The sequence below is a fragment of the Physcomitrium patens genome, chromosome 21, assembly GCF_059467195.1.
Source record: "Physcomitrium patens ecotype Gransden chromosome 21, ASM5946719v1, whole genome shotgun sequence".
Taxonomy (NCBI): Eukaryota; Viridiplantae; Streptophyta; class Bryopsida; order Funariales; family Funariaceae; genus Physcomitrium; species Physcomitrium patens.
The window spans coordinates 273,099-296,428 of NC_143430.1; the positions used below are offsets into that span (position 1 = coordinate 273,099).

At 40.9% G+C, this 23,330-nt stretch overlaps 2 protein-coding genes across 4 annotated transcripts; both read right to left on the bottom strand.

Annotated features, from left to right (window-relative positions):
- Positions 1–1,856: 1,856 nt before the first annotated feature.
- LOC112274034 (uncharacterized) lies at positions 1,857–11,044 on the bottom strand. Of its 3 annotated transcripts, none has more exons than XM_024503169.3 (12): positions 9,986–11,044; positions 9,461–9,661; positions 8,997–9,108; positions 8,823–8,868; positions 8,474–8,526; positions 8,288–8,343; positions 7,941–8,093; positions 6,334–7,694; positions 5,102–5,580; positions 2,965–4,795; positions 2,714–2,800; positions 1,857–2,427 (listed from the first exon to the last, which is right to left on the bottom strand). In XM_024503169.3, the coding sequence occupies exons 1-12, from the start codon at positions 10,042–10,044 to the stop codon at positions 2,375–2,377; spliced, it is 4,491 nt and encodes a 1,496-aa protein (XP_024358937.1). In that variant the 5' UTR covers positions 10,045–11,044; the 3' UTR covers positions 1,857–2,374. The 3 variants fall into 3 exon arrangements, with proteins under 3 accessions (XP_024358937.1, XP_024358936.1, XP_024358935.1); XM_024503168.3 differs by having other exon boundaries at positions 7,941–8,096; positions 9,986–11,005; XM_024503167.3 differs by having other exon boundaries at positions 7,941–8,111; positions 9,986–11,005.
- A 3,537-nt stretch (positions 11,045–14,581) lies between these two features.
- LOC112273945 (5'-deoxynucleotidase hdd1) lies at positions 14,582–18,328 on the bottom strand. Its single transcript, XM_024503027.3, has 8 exons — positions 18,055–18,328; positions 17,104–17,228; positions 16,482–16,519; positions 16,201–16,311; positions 15,921–16,000; positions 15,687–15,723; positions 15,451–15,492; positions 14,582–15,087 (listed from the first exon to the last, which is right to left on the bottom strand). Exons 1-8 carry the CDS (start codon positions 18,175–18,177, stop codon positions 15,017–15,019), a joined length of 627 nt encoding a protein of 208 aa, XP_024358795.3. The 5' UTR covers positions 18,178–18,328; the 3' UTR covers positions 14,582–15,016.
- Positions 18,329–23,330: the final 5,002 nt, after the last annotated feature.

Consider the following 23,330-nt stretch of genomic DNA (forward strand, 5'->3'; position numbering starts at 1 on the left):
TCTTGCAAAATAGTGTTTTTCCTTGTTTCACTCTACAACATACTACTCAAATTAGAAAATTAATCCAAGAAGTACCTAATCAACTGGATTACAAAGTCATGATTAATGGATATGAATTATTGCCATCAATAATGAAACGTCAAATTCTACAAATTAATGTGGAATAACTTAAAAGATCCACTTACTTAACCCGTACATCATGTCCAAGTTCTCTACGTCTTGAGGTGTCAAGTGTGCTCTCGGCATCCCTTGCAGATCAAGAGGAGCAATTATTGATCATGGTCGGATTAGCAGCACCCCAAAATAAGGAAGAGCGACTGTTCATTATGTCCGGCTTACTACTGATCGTGACACTTGTATTACTACTGATCATGCTCGATTTTCCTCCTCACGAAATTCGAAGAAAACCAAAAGAGCAAGACCACATCCTCGGATACTCTACAAACCGAAACAACTTCCTGCGAAGCACGTTACAAAGAAAATCTACAGAAAACAATTTTTGAGAATGTTCTACCGATTGGTCAAGTGCCTCGGCGGTTCACCCATCTGTGAAGAACCGCTTGTCGTGGACCTTTGACCGCAGCTTACATGCTTCACCCCCCCCCCCCCCACCCACACCACCTCCTCACTATTGCCCGACCGTGATCTTCTGTGACTTGGGTATAGGGGCGAGAGACTAATCGAACCATTTAGTAGTTGGTTCCCTCAAACACCACTGAGGAGCTTGTTGAGCGACTAAGAGCACAATTAACAACACATAGGATAAAACTCTGGCAGTCATGCGAGCTGTGGCAGACGGGTGAGGAGAAGAACCTATCAAGAAACGCGAAGAAGTTGAGAGGAGGAGGAGGCGCTGATGACTGTGGAGGACGAGAAGCTCCTAAATCTATAGGAAGAAGATCGAAAGCTCGAGCCACAACTCGAAAATTATCATAACCCCGAGCACCTCACCGCGGTGAGGCGTAGAGGTGGTGGCATGTTGTTGGCGAGCACTTTTTAAGTTTCTACCTGCCATAATCAGTAGCGGTGAGGCTCGCATTCATTTTTGCAGTTGCCTCTTGTAGAAGGCTCGAAAGCATGGTGGTAGATCCATCATGGAGTGATGTATCAATCAGGTTTAGGTCTGTCCTCGGTCCATGGTGGTGGATCCTTGATGCAGTGACGGTAGATCCTCGATATGGACATTCGGTAGGATCTACCACCACCGTGCTGGCTGCAGTGATCCTCGATGCAGAGGTGGCAGTGAAGGTCACGATGAGGGTGTGAGTATGGTGGGGGCAGCGAGGACCGCGGCAGGGAATGCGCGTCGCGGCTCAATTCTTGAGAGATAACTGCAAAAACGGCCAAAATGAGCAAAAAAAGGACCGCGCGATACGCTGCTCGGATCCATTTCAACCTAAAATCGGAGATTTTGTGATAACTTATCAAACCTAGGGGTAGATTTGATACTATGACAAAATTGGTGGATATGTGTTTGATTTATTTTTGAAAGTATGCTCAATTATTCTTGCATATTTGAATTGTATGTATTTTTATATTATAGAGGTCTAATATAGCAAATGAATCATGAATCTATATGTTTATTCTATTTTATTTCGCTTGCTGAAATTATGTATTTTTGAAATATACTAACACAGTCCACTTGGCCAATTTTCATAATTTTATTATGCAAACCTAACTTATGGATGTAGACAGGGTGGGTACTTGACCATTGAATGGATGTGAAGGGGCCTCCTTAAATTTTCTTCGAAGTTCCTCTATTTCTTACTGACAAGGCGATACATGCAATACGGCACTTTGACCAGGTTTGCATGATTGGAAATAAGCTCTGCTAGCTTCCAATAGTTCAAAAAAGGTTAACAATGATTCTCAAGTCCCTAATAGGGGCATGAAATTTTACTATAATCATCAATTTGATGCAACGGGCAGACTGATAGAGAGCCTTGCCACAAGAAGCTGAGAGTCATGCTTTACATTCCATGTAAAACCCAGCAACCAAGAGCTGGTATCAATTTCTACACAAAATTAAGTTAACACACTCTAAAAAAACCACATGCGCAATTCATGCATTAGTGCAGATTGACCTCGCAATGCAATTGCGAATGTGGTTGCGGAACTTCTTGGAGGACTGCAGCAACGTCCTAATATCCTGGAACAATCCAGTATCCGCTTGAGCAACAGCGCACCAACGAACTCCAGCGAGAGTTAACTTTCTAAATATACTTGGTGGACTCGGTAACGACCTGCTGGTCAGAGAGATCCTTGAAAGTCACTGCCAGGCAGAACCTCCAAGAAATACATTAACATAAGGCTCTCATTTTTATGCTACAACGTGGCCCGCTCGCCAAGATAAGTAAAGCTTCGGCGTCTCCTCTTACTGCTTCACTTTGCTCCGAAAAGATGACAACGAGAAGAACGATCGGGGTGCTGTACCAACAGAGAGTAACTGATCAGCAACCCAACAACATTCGCAGAGGACACCTCTATTAATCACGTTTAGGAGTTTCCTCCAATAGCGCTGGCAAGTGTACAAATCTAGAACGTAAACCAATAACTGCATTGGACATCACAAATTGCGGCATGCATTACATTCGTTCATCCCCCATACAGTGGAACATATCCCACCCAACCATTCTACTAGCCGATGCCATATCAAAAAAATGCTCCGAGGCAAATAGAGAAACAGAGCGAGAGCGTCGATCAAGAGCGGGACCTTTCAAGAGGCCACTTCCGGCAACATGTTCATCCCGCGTCTTATAATGTGCTGGTGCTGTGGGTACTGAATTTCTAACAAAAGGTACTGCACAATCAATACACTACGTTAGAGGATTTTTGACCAGACGTATGAATCGAAGATCTGAAATTCTTTGCATGTACACAAGTACAAGCGGTGCGCAAACATCTATTTCACTACCTTACATTCAGAGCGAAGCACCTGCAGAAGTGGTAAACGAAATTGCTTACTTGAAACTAAGGGGGTTCCAGCAACTCCGTCTTCAGTTGTAGAATCCTCGGGAATCGCGGGAGGTCCTACTAGACCAGAAGCCTTTCCAGGCATTCGAGAACCAAGGTTCTTCGCTCCAATATGAGGCAGATCCTCGGTCCGTCCACCATGCTCACTTATAATATCCAAGTCATCCTCAATATCCGAGAGACTGTCACTTGTTGTCGAAGCAGCGCTGCTCTTATCCTTTTTCTTCATTCCAAACTTCAATAGCCTTTTCAAACCTCGTGGAGATTCCTTCACAGTAGACGGGGTCGAGACCTTCTGGGAACTAAGCCACTTCTTACGAACCCTTGAATTTGTCAGGACTTCGGGAGAAAGAAGCACTTGAATTGGAGGAAGAGGGGCAGGGTTCACAGCATACAATGACCCAGCACTTTCAGAACTTGGAACATCATGAGAAGGAAAACTGTCTGAAACGGATGAAAAAGTAACCCGAGGCGATGTTGCAGCATCACCAGATGATGCTAGAGGGGATTTGAATAATTCCGGTACTTCAGAGCCTTTGGGCGATAAGGACCTCAAAGGAATGGAGTGTATTGGAGAGGATCTTAGCGGGGGTGTTTCAGTGCCGCTGGGAATCGCATTCACCATAGAATCGTTCTCTAGTCCCTCACTCAAGAAAGGTCTCAACGTTGATAAGTGCAGGTTTTCTGGCGAAATATCTGCATGCATGGATTCTTGATCTCTCTTACAGTCAAGAAAATCCTCAGAACTGCACACAGCATCCGCAAGTTCAGGTTCTTGCCACTCCTCAGGCCTTATTGTCTCATCATCGTCATCTACAACCAAAGCTACACTTTGGGGAGGTGCGCTAGGTCGTGTGGTCGAGACACCAGCTGCCTCCTCAATGGAGGCTTCTGATGCTTCAGTAAGATCTGAGCGCACAGTTATTCCCTTATCCTCCTCGTCAAGACCCCCATCTTCTGTCTTGACAAATTTGGGTTCTAAGTCAGAAACATGCTTCTCTACCTCCTCTTCGTAAGCTTTAGAAGGCTCGGGAGCAGCAGCTACTTTAGATTTGCGAACGTTGGTTCCTGGTCCAATCCCTCTCCCTTTCCGTAGAAAAGGTTTAGAGTCTACATTTGCACCTGGTGCAGGTGTAGGTTTCTTGTTGAGGTTGCTTGTAGCACTTAGCTCAGCTGGAGAAACTTTGGAAACCTTGAGAGGCCCCGAAACTGGTGCCTCAGGGACAACAGTTTCTGCTGTGGCACCAGTTTTTTTCGTAACAACACGTCGCTTCTTGTCGTCGATAGCAGCTCCTCTGGGACCAACAAGGCTCCCGTTGAGTTCTAGAGGGGCTGGAGCACCACGCATACCAGGAAGTTTACTACCTGTACTGCGGGGTCGCTCATTGTAAGTGCTATTTCGTACTAACGCGGGCTTCGTGTTCTCTTTCCGGAGTTCTGCCAAGGAAGGCACCGATCTACTCAAGGGAGACTCAACCTCTTTGGTTTGAGGTGAAGTCTGAAGCCTCCGAACCAACTTCGGGGCAGAGGCAGGAGCTGCGGGTGAGGTCGCAGTTCCTCGGGAAGTTCCAACAGACGGTTTTTTTGGAGGCGATAACCTTCGAGCGGCTTTGGGCTTCGCTTTAGGAGTTACCGTTGGAGTAGGAATAATTGCTGGTTGGGAAGTTGGCGTATATGGTTGCTTTACGGTGACACGTAGTGCTGATGCAGTGGAAACAGTAGAAGCCGTCCCTGCCGATGAATGACTAGGGCTACTTCGGGCTGCTATTCTTTCTCGTCTCTGGTTCCCGATTTCATCTAGCCGTCTGGCTCCTTCATCATCCTGCAGCAGATGTCATGAGGTTCGTAAGAAATTCAAAAGATTCAAAATGCAGTCACCGTCACGTAAAATCAATGCTGGAAATTCTAAACCTTTCGCACTTGATGAACTAGTTTTAAGCACCAGATCAGATCAGATCAAGTCAATTCAGGAACGCAGGCACATCCAAACTCACGGCGAGGAAAATACCCTAAATCAACATATATACATGTAACAATCCTTTTCATCTATTCCATCTACTTTCCACACTTGTTGCGTTCACAATTGTACGTCAGAAATAGAAGAATATGAGCAAATATATGCAGAAACCTTAAGCTTCTTGCTCTTCGCTAGATCGGACTTGGGGCTTCGTAATTTCTCTGCCAGAACTCGGACTTCCCCATCAGAGTTCGCTTTTGCTGTACCCCTTCCTTTGCGAGCAGCCATTTCGGCCTTTCGACACTCCAAAACCTCTTGCATAGACTTCAGTTTAGCGTTTTTATCAGCCTTTCTTGATTCCGATTCGTCCCGCAGTTTAGCATCTCTCTTTTCCCGGTACTGCTCATAAAATCGTCCTTTAGGTTCTTTGGGTGAAAGTAGAGTTCCAGAGTGCCCAGTCGACATATGCTCACTACCGTTTTCGGGATAATCCATTTCATGATCCACTGACCTATTCCATTCAGAAGGTGCGCGGCTGGGACTTTGATCAGGTAAAGACTCGTGAGCTAGATTCGCAAAAGAATCCTGATCAGAGTCCGTTTGAAGCCCGTCCTTCCTACTGAAACCTTGTTTCTCACCTTCAGCATGAACTGCAACAGTAGGAAAATCAGAGTTCTTCAGAATAGGTTAATGTTCACAAAACTTCACGACGTAGTCCAGGTTCTACGGCATTTTCTACCTCGTCAATAGCAAAGTTGTTATGCATTTCAAATCTACAACTAGTTCCATTTGACAGTTAAGGCGGTTTAATTAACTTCATAAATATATTCATGTATCTCATGATAATAACGCTGAGCTCAGTCAATTATTAACCAGATAGCCCAGTAAACTACTCCATCCGCTCTACAATTCCCATGAAGGAAGATTCGACTGTACACAAATCAATATCGTACACTTGTATACAAATTTGCCAGTTTTACAAATGGATTTTTTCTGGGAAGACCTCACACCCCTTCATGCTGATTATCTTAGAAATGTTCTCAGTAAGGACAGCATCGATCACAGAAATGCAGGGATAAAAAAACACTGAAAGATTTCCAAGCACAGCATCGCTGCTAGTCATGCAAGGAGGTGAGAAACACACACGCACAATCTGTATCAGTATGCAACATGTAAATCCTTCTTTTATCATTCCAAATTAGATCGCTCTTATCCTTTTGAGTAATGACGTGAAAATAAAGAAAGGGCAGTATTGTCGTGGTGGTACGGATTATCTCCAATGAAAATTCACAACTACGCAAGATTATAAACAAACATCCCAAAGCGAGCGATCGAATTTCTATCAATCATATGAGATTCCGAACTCTCATCCGGGACTTGCATTCCGAAGAGAACATACTGACCTTGTTGCAGAAGCGAACCATTCTGTTCTCCAGGAGCATCATCAGTCTCCTCATCACTTGGTTCCAACTCCTTCGGAGTAATTTGTGAGCTACCAGCTGGCTTGGTTGAAGCATAATTCACACCCTTAGCTATCATGACTCCAGACCGCCGCATAGTATTCCGCCCTACTTGAACCCTTCGCATTGGAGAAGATGAGCGGCGTCTAGGTGACGAGGCCCTTCGAACCACATGTTTATTTTGGGGTCGATCAGTAGTCCTCCCGGCTCCTGGACGACTTTTCAAATCTCTAGCAGTTGCCAACTTGTTCCCATTGGCAGCAACAGATGCAGGGGTTGCGCTTCCAACTGCCTCCTGCCCTTCCACTCTCTGCCTACGCTTGTGCTCTTGCCAGTTAGCTGCTGGAGAGGAAAGAACATTCCCATTAGCTTCTGGAGGCTTGATCACAGGTTCAGCACTCAATGTTGATTGCAGGTGCCCATTCCCTGCAACCACATGTGCTTGAAATTTAGGCACCATCAGACGGGGAAGTCCATGCCCAGTAGGTGCTGTTGAGCCAGGGTGCCAAGGCTGATCAGATTGGCCTGCAGCAGCAGCCCAGCTGGGAAGGCTTTCCCCAATCCTGTGTGAGGAGGCACTTAGACCGTTGCTGGTATTAGGGGTCCCTTGCACTGCCATGTGATAACTGTCACTTCCAGGCAAGAGAGGGCCACTTTTTGTCTTGAGACCAACAGATATCTGATGGGCTAAGAACTGAGGAGGAGGACCCCATGCACGCCGTTGACGTTGACCCAGACTGCCGCGATTAGTGCTATCTAAATCCGTTCCTAATTCATTAGTATTATCCCCACTATATATGATGCCTGGATGTTGAGAACCAAGTGAAGGCAACCTTCGAGAACTCCCATGGGGGTAGAGAAAGCTATCATCGGCATATGGCCTAGATGCTCCCTCTCGGCTCTGAGCAATTCTGGATCCTTCATCCCAACTTGTTTGCTTCGACCCTCCCCTTGATCGCGAAAGCTCCCCATTAAAGTCCCTCGTCCTACTGGGACTCAACATACCCTCGAGAGGACTCCACTTTCTAAGAATCTCTCCCCCAGAATAGGCCCGGAGTGACAAGTCCTCACTATAGTAGTTGGTATAGGATCTGACACTTACGTCGTCTCTGAGTTCGTCCAACCTAAAGTCACCTGCCTCGCTATGCATATCTGACCACAAGTCGGACTCTCGTGGTCTGAGCTCAGGGCTTGTGGGAACATTCCGAAGGCTTGTTGTGTCAGATAAAGGCCACTCATTCTCGTCCCAAAGTCCTGATTCCTTGCTCTTCTTAAATATGCTTGTGTACATAACGCAAGCGTCACTGTACGAAGGAAAGCAACAAAAGCGATGAGATCCTAGGAACATAGAGTAAACAGTGAATCAATGCTAGATCGGCATCCGTAGTCAGATAACGTCTAGAACCCCCCCCCCTGCCGCGACACTTGTACCATTAGCTGGTCCTGGGAATTCACAATCAACAAGCATACTGATATAATCTGCAGGCACTGCAGAGTTCTAGTCTCAAAGCTACATTCTAGCTGAAAAGAGAAGATATCAGAAGCCATACCCCAAGCGATTTGCACCGAAGCAATCTGCAAACACCAGTAGATGTTCCATTTTCTGCATGTCAAACCCTGCCGCAGTTGCCCGTGCAAACGCCATGCTCTGCTCCTTGTGCAATAACATCTTCCGAGCTTCCATGGCTCGCAACAGGCGGCGCCTGCTATGCGAATCAATGCTGTCAAGATTTTAGTATTCGCTGAAATTCTAAATCACTGTTTGGTTGATATGAACTCGAACAGGTTTTCTAACACGAGAAATACTCACGGCACGACAAGAGAAGCGATGCTAGCAGAGAACAGAACCAGTCGATATGGGTCTACGGGTCTACGATTAGGCACAGGACTGACATACCTGGCATTGTCATCAGGAGCAGGGTTCTCGGTCTCATCTAAGGAATTCCGCCTTGACTGCAAAATAAACAAACAAGTGAGATACGAATAATTTTAGTAGATATCCTCTACTGGGCACAATGAGATTGCAAAATTAAACTGAAATGCCACATGTGCCATTATGCTGGAGGTAGAGTTGAGAGCTTACTGGAGTCGGTGTGGGTGCTTGGTCAGTGGTAGCTGTCAACAGAATGCTGCCAGCTGCGTCAGCAATCCCACAATTGTTATGGCTACGTTTTGTGTTAAAAGTAAGATAAGATTGTACCAATTCATAACTACTTCATACTAACAAATCTAACGAAAAGAATCACACAAAGCGCCCACAATTGAACTCATTGCGCATCCGACTGTACTTGGGACTTAAGCAGAGAACATTATACTTCCGCCAATGACGAACATGAACTCTTGGAGGAACATCCAGTCAGAAAATGAAACATAAAGTCACCGTCGCCATGAAAACGCAATGTTAGCTGGTTCCTAACAGATGTAGTAGTAACCTGCTGGTGGCGCTCCAGCTGCAACGCTGGATTGTGACGCATCAATCTGTGGAAAACCATCAGTCACACTGTAAGTGAAACTCAGGGCAATATGGCGTCGATACCATGAAATGTAGAGAACATCTGCGCAGTCCTCGGTTCTAAATATGAAAGCCACGATCCAACAACACTCACCTTCGTAGTTTCAATTGTGTGCTCTTTAATGGCTCCTTCCAACTGTACAAGCTCGGCTTCCACAGTGCCAACGCGCTCAAGCACTTCCGGAGTGCTTACAAATCGGACAAACCTAAACATTGACCCCCACATACGACAGGTGAGAACAATGCACTCGATCCAACACAGTGAACCAGTTTCCATGCCATCCTTGGGATCGACAACTTCCAGTCCCAGTGATAAGGCCGATATACAAGAGTAACGGCGTCTAGTAATGCAGGAAGGGAATGTAAACATGCGTCTCTCTTCGTTCCAAATTCGACCCCACTCATCCCCGATAAGATCCATAAACCTTTGCTATTCTTTTGAGAACTCCCGAGACGCTTCAAGATTAAGATACCAGCATTGTCCACATCATTCACATAACAAGAACAAAGGCATACAAGGTCAAGCAAATCCTCAGACACGGTACTGAGTGTGGCAACCTTTCAATGGTTCCCTTGGTAAACCACGCAGACGTCTCGGGCTTCGAAACGTATCCATATCCAGGAGGAGGCTTCAACTTGATCTCTTTTGTTCCAGTTGCATATTGGTCTTCAGCAGCTTTTACGTGAACTAGAAAAGGTTTTAGTAAACCAGAAGCCAACCGTTCTGTCTCCTCTCCACAGACTACCACGAGCTCGCACCTGAACAGGCCCAAAATACTGTAAGTGACTTCTCCAAATGGGTGAGCATCTCTACACTCTTATGACGGCTTTCCTCTAGATTGTAAAATATACACTTACACCACTAACTTACAATGGTAGCTGTCTAGCATGAACATTTAGAGCAACACGGACTAAGAATACGTTCAGGATAATGAATCCCATCGGGAACAGCACCACGAACTCCAGCTCTCTTCTTTTTACGTCACCGCCTTCTGAAAAGCAAGAGCTGGATTTCTACGATAAAATAAAAGGCGAGGACTTTTGGCAAGAACAGACGACACAGATGGGATATGGCAGCTGGACCTGTTTCGAGATGGCGTAAGCTGGAAAACAGCATGGTCGAGAGCAACATCCGACTTCATCTTCCTTCCTATACCCACTTGGTGAGAACTAAAAGATGAATGAGTCTACAGAGAACTGCCTACAGATTCTTCACTTTGAGCCACCGACACGAGCATATGATAATGCTCACCATAGTTAGGCCACTGTTGGTGAGAAGATGTTCACATTTTTCCCGGTTCTCTCACTCACATTCCAAGTACATCTTCACCTTCATCTCATCGACTGAATGTTTGCAGTGAGCAGAATCAAGTGCACTCCGCTCGCACAAGAAGCGACTTTCGCGTCGACGTATTTGCTAGTGAAGGGGAGTGAAGAATTCATTCTTGCTTGGCCCGTGTTGTTGAGATATCCAAAGGTATGACGTCGTCACCTTCGGAAACATTAGAAGATAGCCGACCTTAGTTGCTGCTGTACGCAAGTGACAAGAAAAAGCATACCTGAACCTAGGAAGTAGAAGAGTCGTATGCAGGAGCGTATGCCGCAAAAAACAAGTTAGGGTAGAGAACGAAATTCAGAACTGAGGAGGCATACAAATACTCAAAAATAGCATGGCCAGGGAAGAGATGGAGACGAATCTAGAAGCACAGATCTATGGAAGAGAGGAAACGGTCACCGGAAAAGACAGCAGGCAGGGCAGGACTGGATCTGGGCAGGAAGGTACTAGAGCAACTGTAGCATGACGATGGAACAGAATCAGGTGGAGGGAGAGGAGGGAGGAAGTGAGGGAAATGAGAGAAACACAGGGAGACGGCGAGCGGCGCAGGGCCACAGGGCGGAGGAGGGACGAGGAGGAGGAGCGATGCAGGGTTATAGACATGTCTGCAGCGACACTGGACCAAAACACAAAAAATGAAGAGCCGCACGAGCACAACGGAAATGCAAAACGGAGGAAGGGCGGAGCACGACACGACGACACAGAGAGAGAGAGAGAGGCAGAGAGAGGCAGAAACGACGACAACGATGGTGATGCTGCCGGGTGGAGAAGAGCGGGGCGAAGAGCCGGGGGCGGGAGGGCGGGCGGAGCAGCGTCTGATGCGGGGGGGGAGGGGAGGGGGGAGGGTGGGGAGGGGGGCATCATCCCCTGTTGCACACGCAGAGAGAGAGGCAGAGAGAGGAGAAACGCACGCCGCCTCAGCCGCAACCGCAACCGCAGCCTTGAAGAGGCACTTACTCAGTCGCTGTGCCCCACCCCCAGCGGGACAGGGGAACCAAGAGGGAAGGACCGGGAGGGAGAGGAAGGAAGGGAACAACGTTCCCCTCCCCTCTTTCTTGATCCGTGTTCCTTCTGCATCCTTTTTTCCTTTTCTTTCTCTACCTTTTCTCCTTTGCATTCGTCTTTTTGAATTCAAATCTGTTCTTCCACCCTCAACATTTATAGGCGTATGTCATGGTTCTCAAATTCGAACTTAATCAATGATTTACACCCAATAATAGGACGTACATGTAAGAAAGTTTTTTCATGAAAGTACACATCTTTGCTTAATAAGAAATAAGATATTTTAAACATATATTACTCCGAATTTACTGATCATATCACTATAGATGTGAAATAAAAATATTATAATGGAGTATATTTCTATATAAAAACACTATTAACCAATATATAACATATGTTATAATCACATTCGTATTGGCATTCGTATTTTTGTTCTTATGTTTTAAATTACAAACTTAACTACTGTGCATGCATGGCTTATTTATTGTTAATGAGCACATGAATATATATATATATATATATATATACATTAGAGCCTCATGTTGCTTTATCCACACCTTGCATCTTGATATTTAATGTTTGCCCAAACAATTATTAAAAAAATCACTGTCACTAAAAGAAAACTATCAATTTTTTTTATTAGGAGTACAATATTAATACAAACACATGATGATTTTAGCATCAAAATGTCATTTTGAAATACATATAAGTGCCACTTCTACAAAATAGAGAGTCTGCAATATAAAAATTGCTTGATCCATTGTATAGTTAAATAGATTGCAATTAGATCTATTATAATTGTAAAATGTGTGCTTAATATAAAAACCATAGTTTCTTGTTTAATTTCCTTCAACAATCTATTATATGTTGTGGATTTTACTTTCCCCTCATGTATGTAAATCCAAAAGGACATTTTTTCTAGTAATTTTATAAAGTTAAGGTTGCTATTGTTTGATATTTTTCTTTTGACTTCATAAATTATGTGACTTCAAAACAACAATATGCATATATCTTGCAATGCTTGAAAATTTATTGAAGTTGTTGATGTGATTTGGAGTATTTGTGTACTTGGTTGTATCTCAATTATTGACTTATAGATCTAATAATCTAATAATTAAGTGGATGTTAATACTAATGTTAATTATAGATTGAGGTTTACATCTATATATATATATATATATATATATATTGCATGCACACTATCAATACATATGTTTCATAAATTTGTTACATCATTGTTAATTTTGTTTGAATATTCTTCATGGTGTTGTGTAAAATAGTGGAGTTCTATTAGATTAATGACTTACAATTAGTTGTAATTAAATTGACAAAGATGCCATTAAACAACATGCATCCCAATATTTGTGTATCAATTTTGCTACTTGTGTAGAATGTTCGGCAAAATTAATGAGAGAGAACATCACATCTTGTTGGTTGTAGGCTATGATCATTTGGCATGTGTGACACTAGCAATATGTATGGAAGTCAAGCTAGGATGCAGGATTTTACTTTAGAGTAGAAATTGAAGCTGTAGTATCTGTCACCTAATCATGGGAATTAACATTGGAATGCAAGCTTCATGTTGCAAAAAAAAAATAGACTAGGTATGTGTTGATTTTGAGGCTTCTATTTGTTGTTGGACCTACAATTTTCACATGACTACATATGACTAGATTGATTATTTTATGCAATTGTTTATCTAAGTGCTTTGCGGTTGTTTATCTAAGTGTTAAATATTAGTTTGGAGTGTTTCAAAAAAAATTTGAAAAACTTTGAGGGAGTTCTTTGAGGATAGCATGGCGGAGGGGCTTGGATGTTGCTGCTTAAGAGGAAGTTTCATGCATTTATGAAGGTTTTTGGTTGTTTGGTTTAGAATGTAGTATTAAGTGGAGTTGTATTGGTTGTGGTATGGATTAGCAAAGATTTGTGGAGCTATTTGTTATATTTTCATCTAGATGCATATGTTGTTGTGAATGTATTTGAATCATAACAAGGAAGTTGTGCGATTGAGATTTGATCAGTGTGACAACTGGTATTAGATTTTAAGTGATTAGTTGATAGGAGGGAGTTGAGTTGGAAGTCTGTGAAGTATTTTATTGGATATTATGGCTTGCAAAAGCTTGTCTTTGCAAGTTGTTTGTACACCAACAATGCAAGTATTTTGATCACCTAAAATATTTTCAACTACACTTTCATTGCATGCATTTACTATCTATTGCAAAAACACAAAGAATTATGTATTAAGACTTTGGAGATTGAGATCTACAATACCTTGCCGAAGACATGCAAACCTCTTGAGTAAATCTTCTATGACCCTAATTCAACTAAATTTGTCCACTGTACCAATTTTTAGCACATGCAATTATTTGTATTTGATGTTCAACTCACCTAATCATGTTGGTGTTTAAGTTGCAGGCTTGTTTTTATTAATATCATGATTGTGTTATCTTCTCTTATGATATCAACTTTATGGTCAGTTTGTTGTTTATGAAATCACTCATAAGTTGTTCTATTTGTGTGACAAGTTGGAGACAACAAAGAGTTGCAATAAGGGCAGGTGAACACCAAGATAAAAAGTTTGCATGGTGGTTGTATTTGGATGAGCAAAGCAAGACAGTGCGAAGTGCCATTGAAGGAACTGTGCATATGCATTTAGCAAAAAAAATTATTGCATTTTAAATATTCACATTTTGTACATTACTTCTGTGTGTGATATATTTACATATACAAAAATTCAAGTATTATACGTCATGCAGTAATTTGATTGTCATCTATTTTTTTCATTAACAATCTTAAGTTTTATGACATATAGTTTGTAATTATATTTTGTTTTTTTCATGTTTCCAGTGTAATATATTGTTATTTTAGACAAGCTTAAAATTCTACATTTATTTCTCTAAATTATAACATCTCTATATAAACACACACATACACACATAGCCTCCCAAATTCATGAACAGCATATTAAACATGGAGAATTTTAAAACCACAAGGTCAAAGTGCTTCTCAGACTTGATATGAGAAATAGATACCAGACAAGAGGAGTCAATTTGTTACGCTGCAATATGCATTCTGTAATCGCCAGTCAACACAACAGAAAAAAAATTGGGATCTCATACACATCTCACTGAGCGACACAACCAGCAAGACAACATCAACATCATCATCATAAATTCCTGCCTAAAAATTCCTGTACAGCAACATGCAGTCAACCAAGTCCGTGAAGTTGGAAACCACACATAACACAATTCTTGATATTAGGCAAAGACTTAAGTGAGAGAAAGGGCTGCAGGATCGAACATTCCTTCGTAGAAAGGGCACTCAAGTAGCCAATTTGCCTATTTAGATATCCAAAAGCTGTCGCGTTGTCATTGTATGTTTGAAACAATCACCCGAGTACACACAAAATTGCGTCACTGTCAAGAATCGGCAACTGAAGTTGAAATGTGCCCTTCTTCTAAACGAAGTCACAAAGAGCCAGCAGGATGTACACTTGCGCTCACACGAGAATAATTTCAAGACCCTTGTCAGACTTTGATTCTCTGTGCTAGCTGGTTCGTAAAAAATAGCGCCGTAGGAAGAGTACACCACAGCCCCCTTTGGTACATCACCTACAGTGCCGCTTGATTTAAGTCTCTTTGCATGATGAAAGCCTTCACGGAGCCGGCAATGGAAATGATCATATCATCATCAATGCACAATTCATCACCATCCACAACCACAATCCAACTCTATGGTGTTCACATCCTCCCTGCAATTGTAACTTATAGATCTTTTCAGTTCTGTTTGGGCCTTCTCCTCGTGATTTCGGCAGCCCATGCTTTACCCAAGTCGGTTTGAAATTTTCCTGAGAAACCAAAACGTGAACACACTGTTACTTTGAGTACCCATGAGAACTGGAAGATAGAAGGCGAATAAAATCAGACATTTCTATTGACTCAGTAAGCTCTAATGAACAGACATCGGCCCCTCCGCACCACAAGCTCTGACAAAATCATCTCGTTGAAACTCCTCAACGTCTTTAGTGCCTCATCCTAAACTAGCAACGCATTCAAGTTCCAAATTACTGCCTGCAGATATAATACATTGCACTCTTACTGCACCATTTCCAAGATTCCAAAACCCACATCTTAACCCGACAAACTGAAAAAAAATGAAAAGCATCATAGACAATAAACTATGTTCACACGCTAGGAGAGAGTCTGAGTACCTTTGGTGGATTGAAAGAAGCCATCCAGAGATTTGTCTTGCTCTGCAACCATATCCAGCATCGTAAAACCTCTAGATCAAAATTAGGGGAACCTGTATCTTTCTTGTGCGTATTCGAAATAGGCTTTCCTCACATCGTGCAATTTAGTCATTGCATTACATGTGCAACAGTAACAGGTCCCATTGGAAGGAGTGCTTCAGCAAATCAAAACACAAGATTAACGAACTTCTACTCACCAGTTTCGTACTCCGCAGCTTGTAAGATCATCTCCAACTGCACACATGGTCACCGTCAGGATTGTCATCTACTCCACCTGAAAATTACACTAATTTCGCTTATGGCAGAAAATAAATATTTTTTATAGACGTTTGCGTACATATACCAATTTAGAAAGTCAAGGGCGTCATTTTCCTAAGGCCATTGTTATCTTCTAAGAAATGGCAGTGTATTAAGTATTTGTTTGTGCATACCTTGTCCAGGTCTTTAACAAGTTTAGCCTCAGGAGTACTGTTATTCTCGTACTCCTGCCACAGCTCTCTCACCTCATCCGCTACAACATACAACATCCAACATCAGCTGATGTATGAATACGATACGGTATAGTGCAGGACATAATGGTGAACGACTTCTGTGGAAAGGTACACTACTACACATCGGCATCTAAAAAAGCTGGTGCAAGAGAGAGCACAAATAAAACAGACTGTTTTTCCATGATAATTTCAAAATTAACCACAATTAATGATTTCTCACCTGCCATTCCCCCTTCAAGCAACTGGCACATTTCATCAATTGCCGCATTTTCCAGTCTGTTCTTCTCTTCTTTTGAAATGTTATCATTCGGCGTAATGTCACCCACAATGGCTGTTGTGAAAATTAGAGTTTATTATCAGTCAGGAGCATAACTTGTGCTACACCTGGACAGATTCTTTACGACCACAAATGACACAGAGAAAGGAAGCTTGAGAGATTTCTAAACTGAGAAACAAATACTAACTAGTAACATGCACTCGAAAGAAGAAAACTGGACTTACCTTCAGCAATATCATGCACGACGGCCATTTTCACGCACCTGCATTGTCATCAAGGTGAAGAAAATAAAACGGGCTATTGGTCAAAATTCTCAAATAGCACCTTCTCTGTCCATCTGTTTATTTCCAAGGGCTACTCCAGTTATGATGGTATGTTCGAAATACAGGTTAATGAAATACTTTGGTGATGACTTATGAGCATAGATAGAAGATAGTGAGCAAGCATCAAATCCATGCAGTTGGATCAACCATAATTAACACCAATGGTTTAAAATAGCTATTCTTCCAAAAACAACCACATATCAAGAAATAATTGTTATCATTTCGGTTGTGGTTGTGCTATGGTCGAATTGTGGAGCACAGAAAATGTTGGATTTTAAAGCGATTGGTTTTTGAGATTATTATATTTTAAAACTAGGGGGCAAACTTGACATATTTCTAAATAAATGTTTTTTTTTACCAAACATCTGCTAAGAAATTGTGGAAATCCACACCATATTACATTTAATGACCTAAAACTAAGTATCTTTAGGATGAATTGAAGCTGACACCAAGAAATCTATTCATCACCCCCTGTACAAATGCTGGGGCCTGAAACCATCAATGAAAGTTAGATGAAACCCACCTGTCTTTATTCACGCCTGGTAAGTCTCCTGAGATGATAGCCATCACTGCCATGCGGTACATGTGATCAGCAATAGATTCCGACTCCTTCACCCCATGATTTACCCATCCTGTCCTCTTTGTAGTCTGCATGGCGAGCAAGAGAACAGGCAGGTTAAAAACGAGTATTTTCTGTTCGTATATTCCAGATGCTTGATTGGAACTTCAATACCTATTTTTGCGAATATCAACCACAGGTATAGCCTAGAAATGAGCCGGGAACCCTGCGAGGAAATGATCAAATATTTGTTCTGACTAAAAGCAGCATTGAAGTGCACCACATCGTTACTTGTCAGCACCTTTCTCAAGCCCGTCATGCTCAGATACAAACAGAATGCACAGCTATTTATAAGGCAAACGCCTTAAGCGTCAGAAATAATCATGGACGCCAAAACTTCAGACAACAACTTGGGGATAAATTCACATAACATCAGCCTCTGAAGTGAACGAACAAACGTAGACGCACTGCGCATCCACTCTGGTGACATCCAATATTTGCTCCAGTAAGAGGAAACGAACAAATAAAAGAAAAAAGAAAAAACGAAACGCTTCCATGATAAACTCCCCTGACTCCAAAAGATACGGGCTCGTATTTGCTAAGATTGAGCACATGTAGCAGCGTAGAATGCATAATGCGGTCAGTGAACAGCATCTCAAGTCACTCCAATTTCCCAATTACATTCCAATTCATCGATATTCAAAGTTGTGAGTGCAAGAGAAAAACCTAAATCGCCCAGACGTGATGGTGCTTTCAGTTTTTTGTTTCTGTTTCTTTTCACCATCGCAGGATTCAGGACTCGTGAAAGAAACACCCCAAAAATTCAGAACCAAAAATCGGCACTCTTCACAATTGATCAAGAGTTGTTCAAAAGCAACAATGGGGGCAATAGGTAGGTAAAAAATTAAGACTCACCTTGAGCCGCTGAATAAGCGTGAGAAACTGGATGGCGGCAGCAGGCGACAATGAGTTACTACTACTACGAGAATTCATGTGCACAATGGGATTGGTGCCATCATCCCCGGCCGAGGAGTCCATGGCAGCCACTGCATTCAACACCCTGGTCCCCTCCCCTCGCCACCCCACCCCTGGTCCCCGTATCACCCCCAAATCCTTCCTGCGTCCGCGACGAGTCGAGTCGAGTCCAGGAGGACCAGCAAACCAAAGGAAAAAAAACACACATGTACAAGAGAGCACGACGTCCCCCCCCCCCTCCCCCACACACTCACCCCCTTCATTCATTCGGACGGAGTTGGCGAAGGACGGATGTGGCACATCGTCACCTATGTTCATCGCCGTTCAACCGTCCAAGCGGAACGCCTCATTCATCTCAGATTTCATTCATCTCTCACCATGTCATTCATTCATTACGCACCCCTCGTTCATTCCTTCATCCAAATCGCACCCCTCATTCAGTATTTCATTCGTTCATCCCCTTTTCGTTTTTCATTCATTGATTCCATATCTACTTTCCTTCCTTCATCCCATGATTTTCAGGTTAATTGGAATGAGTGGGAGAATAGTATCTCCCATATATATATATTTATATATGTATTAAAATGTTTAGAAAGACACAAGAGTAATAGTAAGTCATACACACACACAAGAGTGATAGTAAGTCATACACACAAGAGGGTTTCTAAGGAGAGAGAGCTTCACACATTAAATTCTATTGATCTGGTTGTGTCTCGTATATAAGAAGAAAAAAGGGGAGAGGATAAAGAGTACTTCTCCACTAGACTCTAAATACTGTAGCTACAGTATTTACTGTAGTCTATAGTAAATATTATGGAGAGCGCCGGCTACGTTTAATGATCTCAACACTCCTCCTTGCTCATCATAATATTTACATAATATAAAATTTGTATAGAATTATGATCTATACTTTTCTGTGATCTTGTAAGATCAACAATTGTTGCCTCATTAAAATCTTATCTAGGAAAATCTTATTGCATTTAAGGACAAAACCATAGATGAAGGAAAAAGAGTACAACATCATTTTCTTTAATTATTTAAAGAGCTCATTAACTTTTTTATTTAAGAAAAGCAAGTTGCCGCATATCAATGCCACAAGTAAGTAGACAATGGTTGCACAATGGGAGAGCTTTGGTGAAGAAATCAGCAAGGTTATTTGTAGATTCAATTTTCTTAATTATAAGTGTTTAATCAGTAATCAAGTCATGGGTATAACTAAAATACTTTGGATCAATATGCTTTGTCCTATCGCCTTTAATGAAACCAACTTCCATTTGTACAATACAAGCACTATAATTTTCATGCAAGATAGTTAGAGAATCATCATATGAAAATCCACAAGTTGTTTGAATGAATTTATCAATTGATTGCAACCAAATACATTCTCGAGATGCTTCATGTAAGGCAATAATTTTTGCATGGTTGGATGAAATTGCAATTATTGTTTGTTTCACTGATTTCCATGATATTGTAGCTCCATGTCTTAAAAATACATATCCTCTTTGAGATTTAGCTGTTCCAATATCAAATTTATATCCTACATCACAATATCCAACTAATTTTGGATCTGCGGATTGTGTGTACTATAATCTCAAGTCTTCAGTACTTTTTAAATAACGTAATAAATATTTGATGCCATTCCAATGTCATAGTGTTGGACGTGCACTATGTCTTGTAAGAACACTAACTACAAATGCAATATTTGGTCTTGTACATGTAGCTAAATACAAAAGTGCTCCAACCGCTGTAAGGTATGAATATTGATCTTCAAATATTTCTTCCTCCTCCTCGCATGGACGGTATGGATCATGACCATCATGACCACGTCCAACCATTGGTGTGGACAATGGATAAGTATCAATCATATTAAATCTTCACAAAATTCGTCTAATATACATTAGTTGGTAGAGAAAAATGCTACCATCTGTTAGAAGCATAATCTAAAGACCAATGCAGAAAGTTGTTTTTCTTAGCATTTTCATCTCAAATTTACATATAAGTAGGTTAATAACTGTAACACATGCAAATGTAGTACCCACTACGTTAAGATCATCAACATATACAGCGATAATCACAAAACTAGTTTTATCTCGTTTGATAAACAAACAAGGGATTAATGGATCACTTATAAAATTATTTGTAATTAAATAATCTCGAAGATGTTGATACCACATGCGTCCAGATTGTTTTAAACCATATAAGGCCTTACATAATTTAATACCATGATATTGTCCTGGAGCGGGTCTATTTGGAATTCCTGTTTCTAAGCCAAGTAGAACTTTCATATAAATATTTGCATCAAGAGAACGATATAGATATGCAGTTATTACATCCATCAGATGTATCTTTAGGGTAGCATGAACTGTCATTCCAATAATATATTGAAATGTAATTGAATCTATGACTGGAGAATATGTGGATTCATAATCAATGCCAAATCATTGAGTAAATCCTTGAGCATCTCGCTTGCATATTAATACCATCTTATATCCCATAGGGCGAGATGTAAGAGTGTCTACAATTGAACCATAGATTGTCTTGTTACACAAAGAGGTATACTCCTCCTCAATAGTAGTTTTTTATTTTAACCAATTAGAGCGATACATTGTCTCTTTGATGGTTTGAGGTTCAGGATCGTCTTCCTTGCAAGAAAGGGCTTTTATAATCATTTATGCAAATGATTCATATACTGTAATAGATGGTCTGTCCCAAATATCATCTGTAGCACAATACAGAATAGATAATTCTTTACTCAACTTGTTCTTATTCCTTCCAATTCCAAGATTGTTTTTGATAGGAATTGAAGGTACATTATGCATAGATATATCATCTTGAATTGGTAGTCCTGTAAGATGAGTGGCAATTTCTTGAAAAATGATACCAGGATTAGTCAATTTTATAGCTTTCTTCTTTCGTGGTTGCTTATTTAGTCCACGATTTCTTTTAGTTGTTGTTGTTATAACTTGAGGTATTGTAGTCAATGGCACTGCAATCTGAGCAAGTGAATTCTAAGCCTCATTAATAAGAACTCTTGTAATTCTAGGTGCATCATTGAAGCCATCAGGTGTTTCATCCACGATCCGTTTTAAATGCAAAATCTTAACAACTTCAGTTTCTGCCAAAGATGTCCTAAGATCAGGATTCATTCTAAACGATTCTAGTGCTTTAAATATGAGTACTTAATTTCTTTGTTGATTGGATATTCCTCCTTGAAGAGATGAAAATATATTTTCTTCAAAACGGCAATTTTGCAAACGTGCACGTAATAATGTGCCAGTTGATAGATCAATAATACGAATAATGCTTAGTGAATCAAAACCAACATATATGCCTTCCTGTCGATGACCTCCAATGGTATGCCGTTGAGGTTCTGGTACTGGAATCCAAGTACAACAACCAAATACTCATAAGTGAGATATATTTAGAATGCATCTCGAAATGAGCTCATGTGGTGAAATAATTTCAAGAGAAGAAGGGTGGAGGCATATTAATGCTGTAGTATGTAAAACTGCATGACTCCACATAGATGCAGGTAAATTTGCGTGAAGGAAGAGTGGCTGGGTAATGAGTTGTATACGCTTTATAAATGACTCTGTAAGTCCATTTTGAGCATGTTCATATGGAACACAATATGTCAATTCAATTCATGTTGCAGTACAATAGTCTTCAAAAGACTTTGATGCAAATTCTTTTGTATTATCCATACGTAATATTTTTATAGGATAATCAAGAAAATGTGCCCAAAAACGAATAAGCATAGATATAAGATTGGCAAACACCATGTTTTGAGTTGATAATAATGAAACATGTGATTGTTTACCTGATGCATCAACAAGGACCAAAAAATAATGAAATGGTCCTGATATTGGATTAATAGGACCACAAATATCACCATGCAATCTTTCAAGCAATGGTGGTAATTCTTGTGGAAGTTTCCAAATTGAAGGCCAAGTAATCATTTTACCTTGCACGCATATACGACATAATTTCATAAAGTCTACATCTCCAGGCTTTAAATTATGCCCAGTTATACATGGAACGATCTTTTTAAATAATGTGGATCCTGCATGTCCCATTCGTCCATGCCAGAGAGAAACACGACTCTCTGAGATAGATGATGCAAAATTAAATATAATGGGAGGCCGAATCACAATTCCGTATAAATCATTTTTTTGTAGCAAAAGCTTTTTCAACAACTTTATGGTTCTTCGCAAGAACCAAAACTTCTTTTCTATTTAAAATGGCGGTAGAGAGGTGATAACCATTAATACGTTCATCTCGGTAGCTGATCAGACTCCGAAGTACTGAGGGTGCAAACATCGCATGTTTACATTTTATGATGGAATCCGCAAGTAATTTTACCATCGCTGTGCCCTCTTGGAAACAAAATGTATTTTTTCCAGCCATGGTCATCATATTTTTAGTTTGCCAAGTTGAAGATTTTTCAATAAAAAATTGTCTATCTCGCAAGATAGTATGTATTGTTGCAGAATCAATGAACGCATCATTTGATTCATCATTAGAGGTTCTATCATTCATATAAGCTTCTAAGTCATCAACACTAATTGAATCCATGGATGCATCCATGGTATGAACTTCACGAGCATCAGCTCATAATTTCTTATTTTCTTGGAACATTTTAATAAAATATTCTGAAGTACGGCACGCATGTGCTAAATGTCCAATCATTCCATACTTATAAGAAGAATGCATCTCTGATTTTTGTTTTCTACTATAATTAATAGTAGAATGTTTATTCTTTCCATATGGATAGAAATGGTCATGATTATGATTACCCTAATACTTATGAGCACGTTTTCCATGTTTATATAATTTCTTCTTAGACTTTAAAATATTAAGTGCATGAGATTATGGAATTGTAGTTCCAATAGGATGAGCTTGCGCATTACACAAGAGTAGCTCATTTTGCTTCTCCCCAAGAAGTAGATAGGACATGAGATCAGAATGACTCTAAAATTTCATGTTCTTATATTGTTGTGCAAGCACAACATATACAAGAGGAAATGTAGAGAGAGTTTTCTCAATCATTTCTTCTTCAGAAATGCTTTGTCCACATAATCGTAATTGTGAGACAATACTATACATTTCATTATTGAAAGAATTTAAATTTAGAAAATCCAAGACATGTAAATATGTCCAATTATGATGTGCACGTGGAAGAAAAATGGTCTTTTGATGATCAAACCTAGATTTAA

Coding starts and splice junctions, on each gene's coding strand:
- LOC112273945 (XM_024503027.3), bottom strand. CDS start 18,177: ATGGACTCCTCGGCCGGGGATGATGGCACCAATCCCATTGTGCACATG. Junction 16,520..17,103: donor CCAGGCGTGAATAAAGACAG/GTGGGTTTCATC, acceptor ATGACAATGCAG/GTGCGTGAAAATGGCCGTCG. Junction 15,724..15,920: donor TTGTTAAAGACCTGGACAAG/GTATGCACAAAC, acceptor CCATGTGTGCAG/TTGGAGATGATCTTACAAGC.
- LOC112274034 (XM_024503167.3), bottom strand. CDS start 10,044: ATGAAGTCGGATGTTGCTCTCGACCATGCTGTTTTCCAGCTTACGCCA. Junction 8,527..8,822: donor AGCTGGAGCGCCACCAGCAG/GTTACTACTACA, acceptor TTGCTGACGCAG/CTGGCAGCATTCTGTTGACA. Junction 2,428..2,713: donor CGGAAGTGGCCTCTTGAAAG/GTCCCGCTCTTG, acceptor CTGTTGGTACAG/CACCCCGATCGTTCTTCTCG.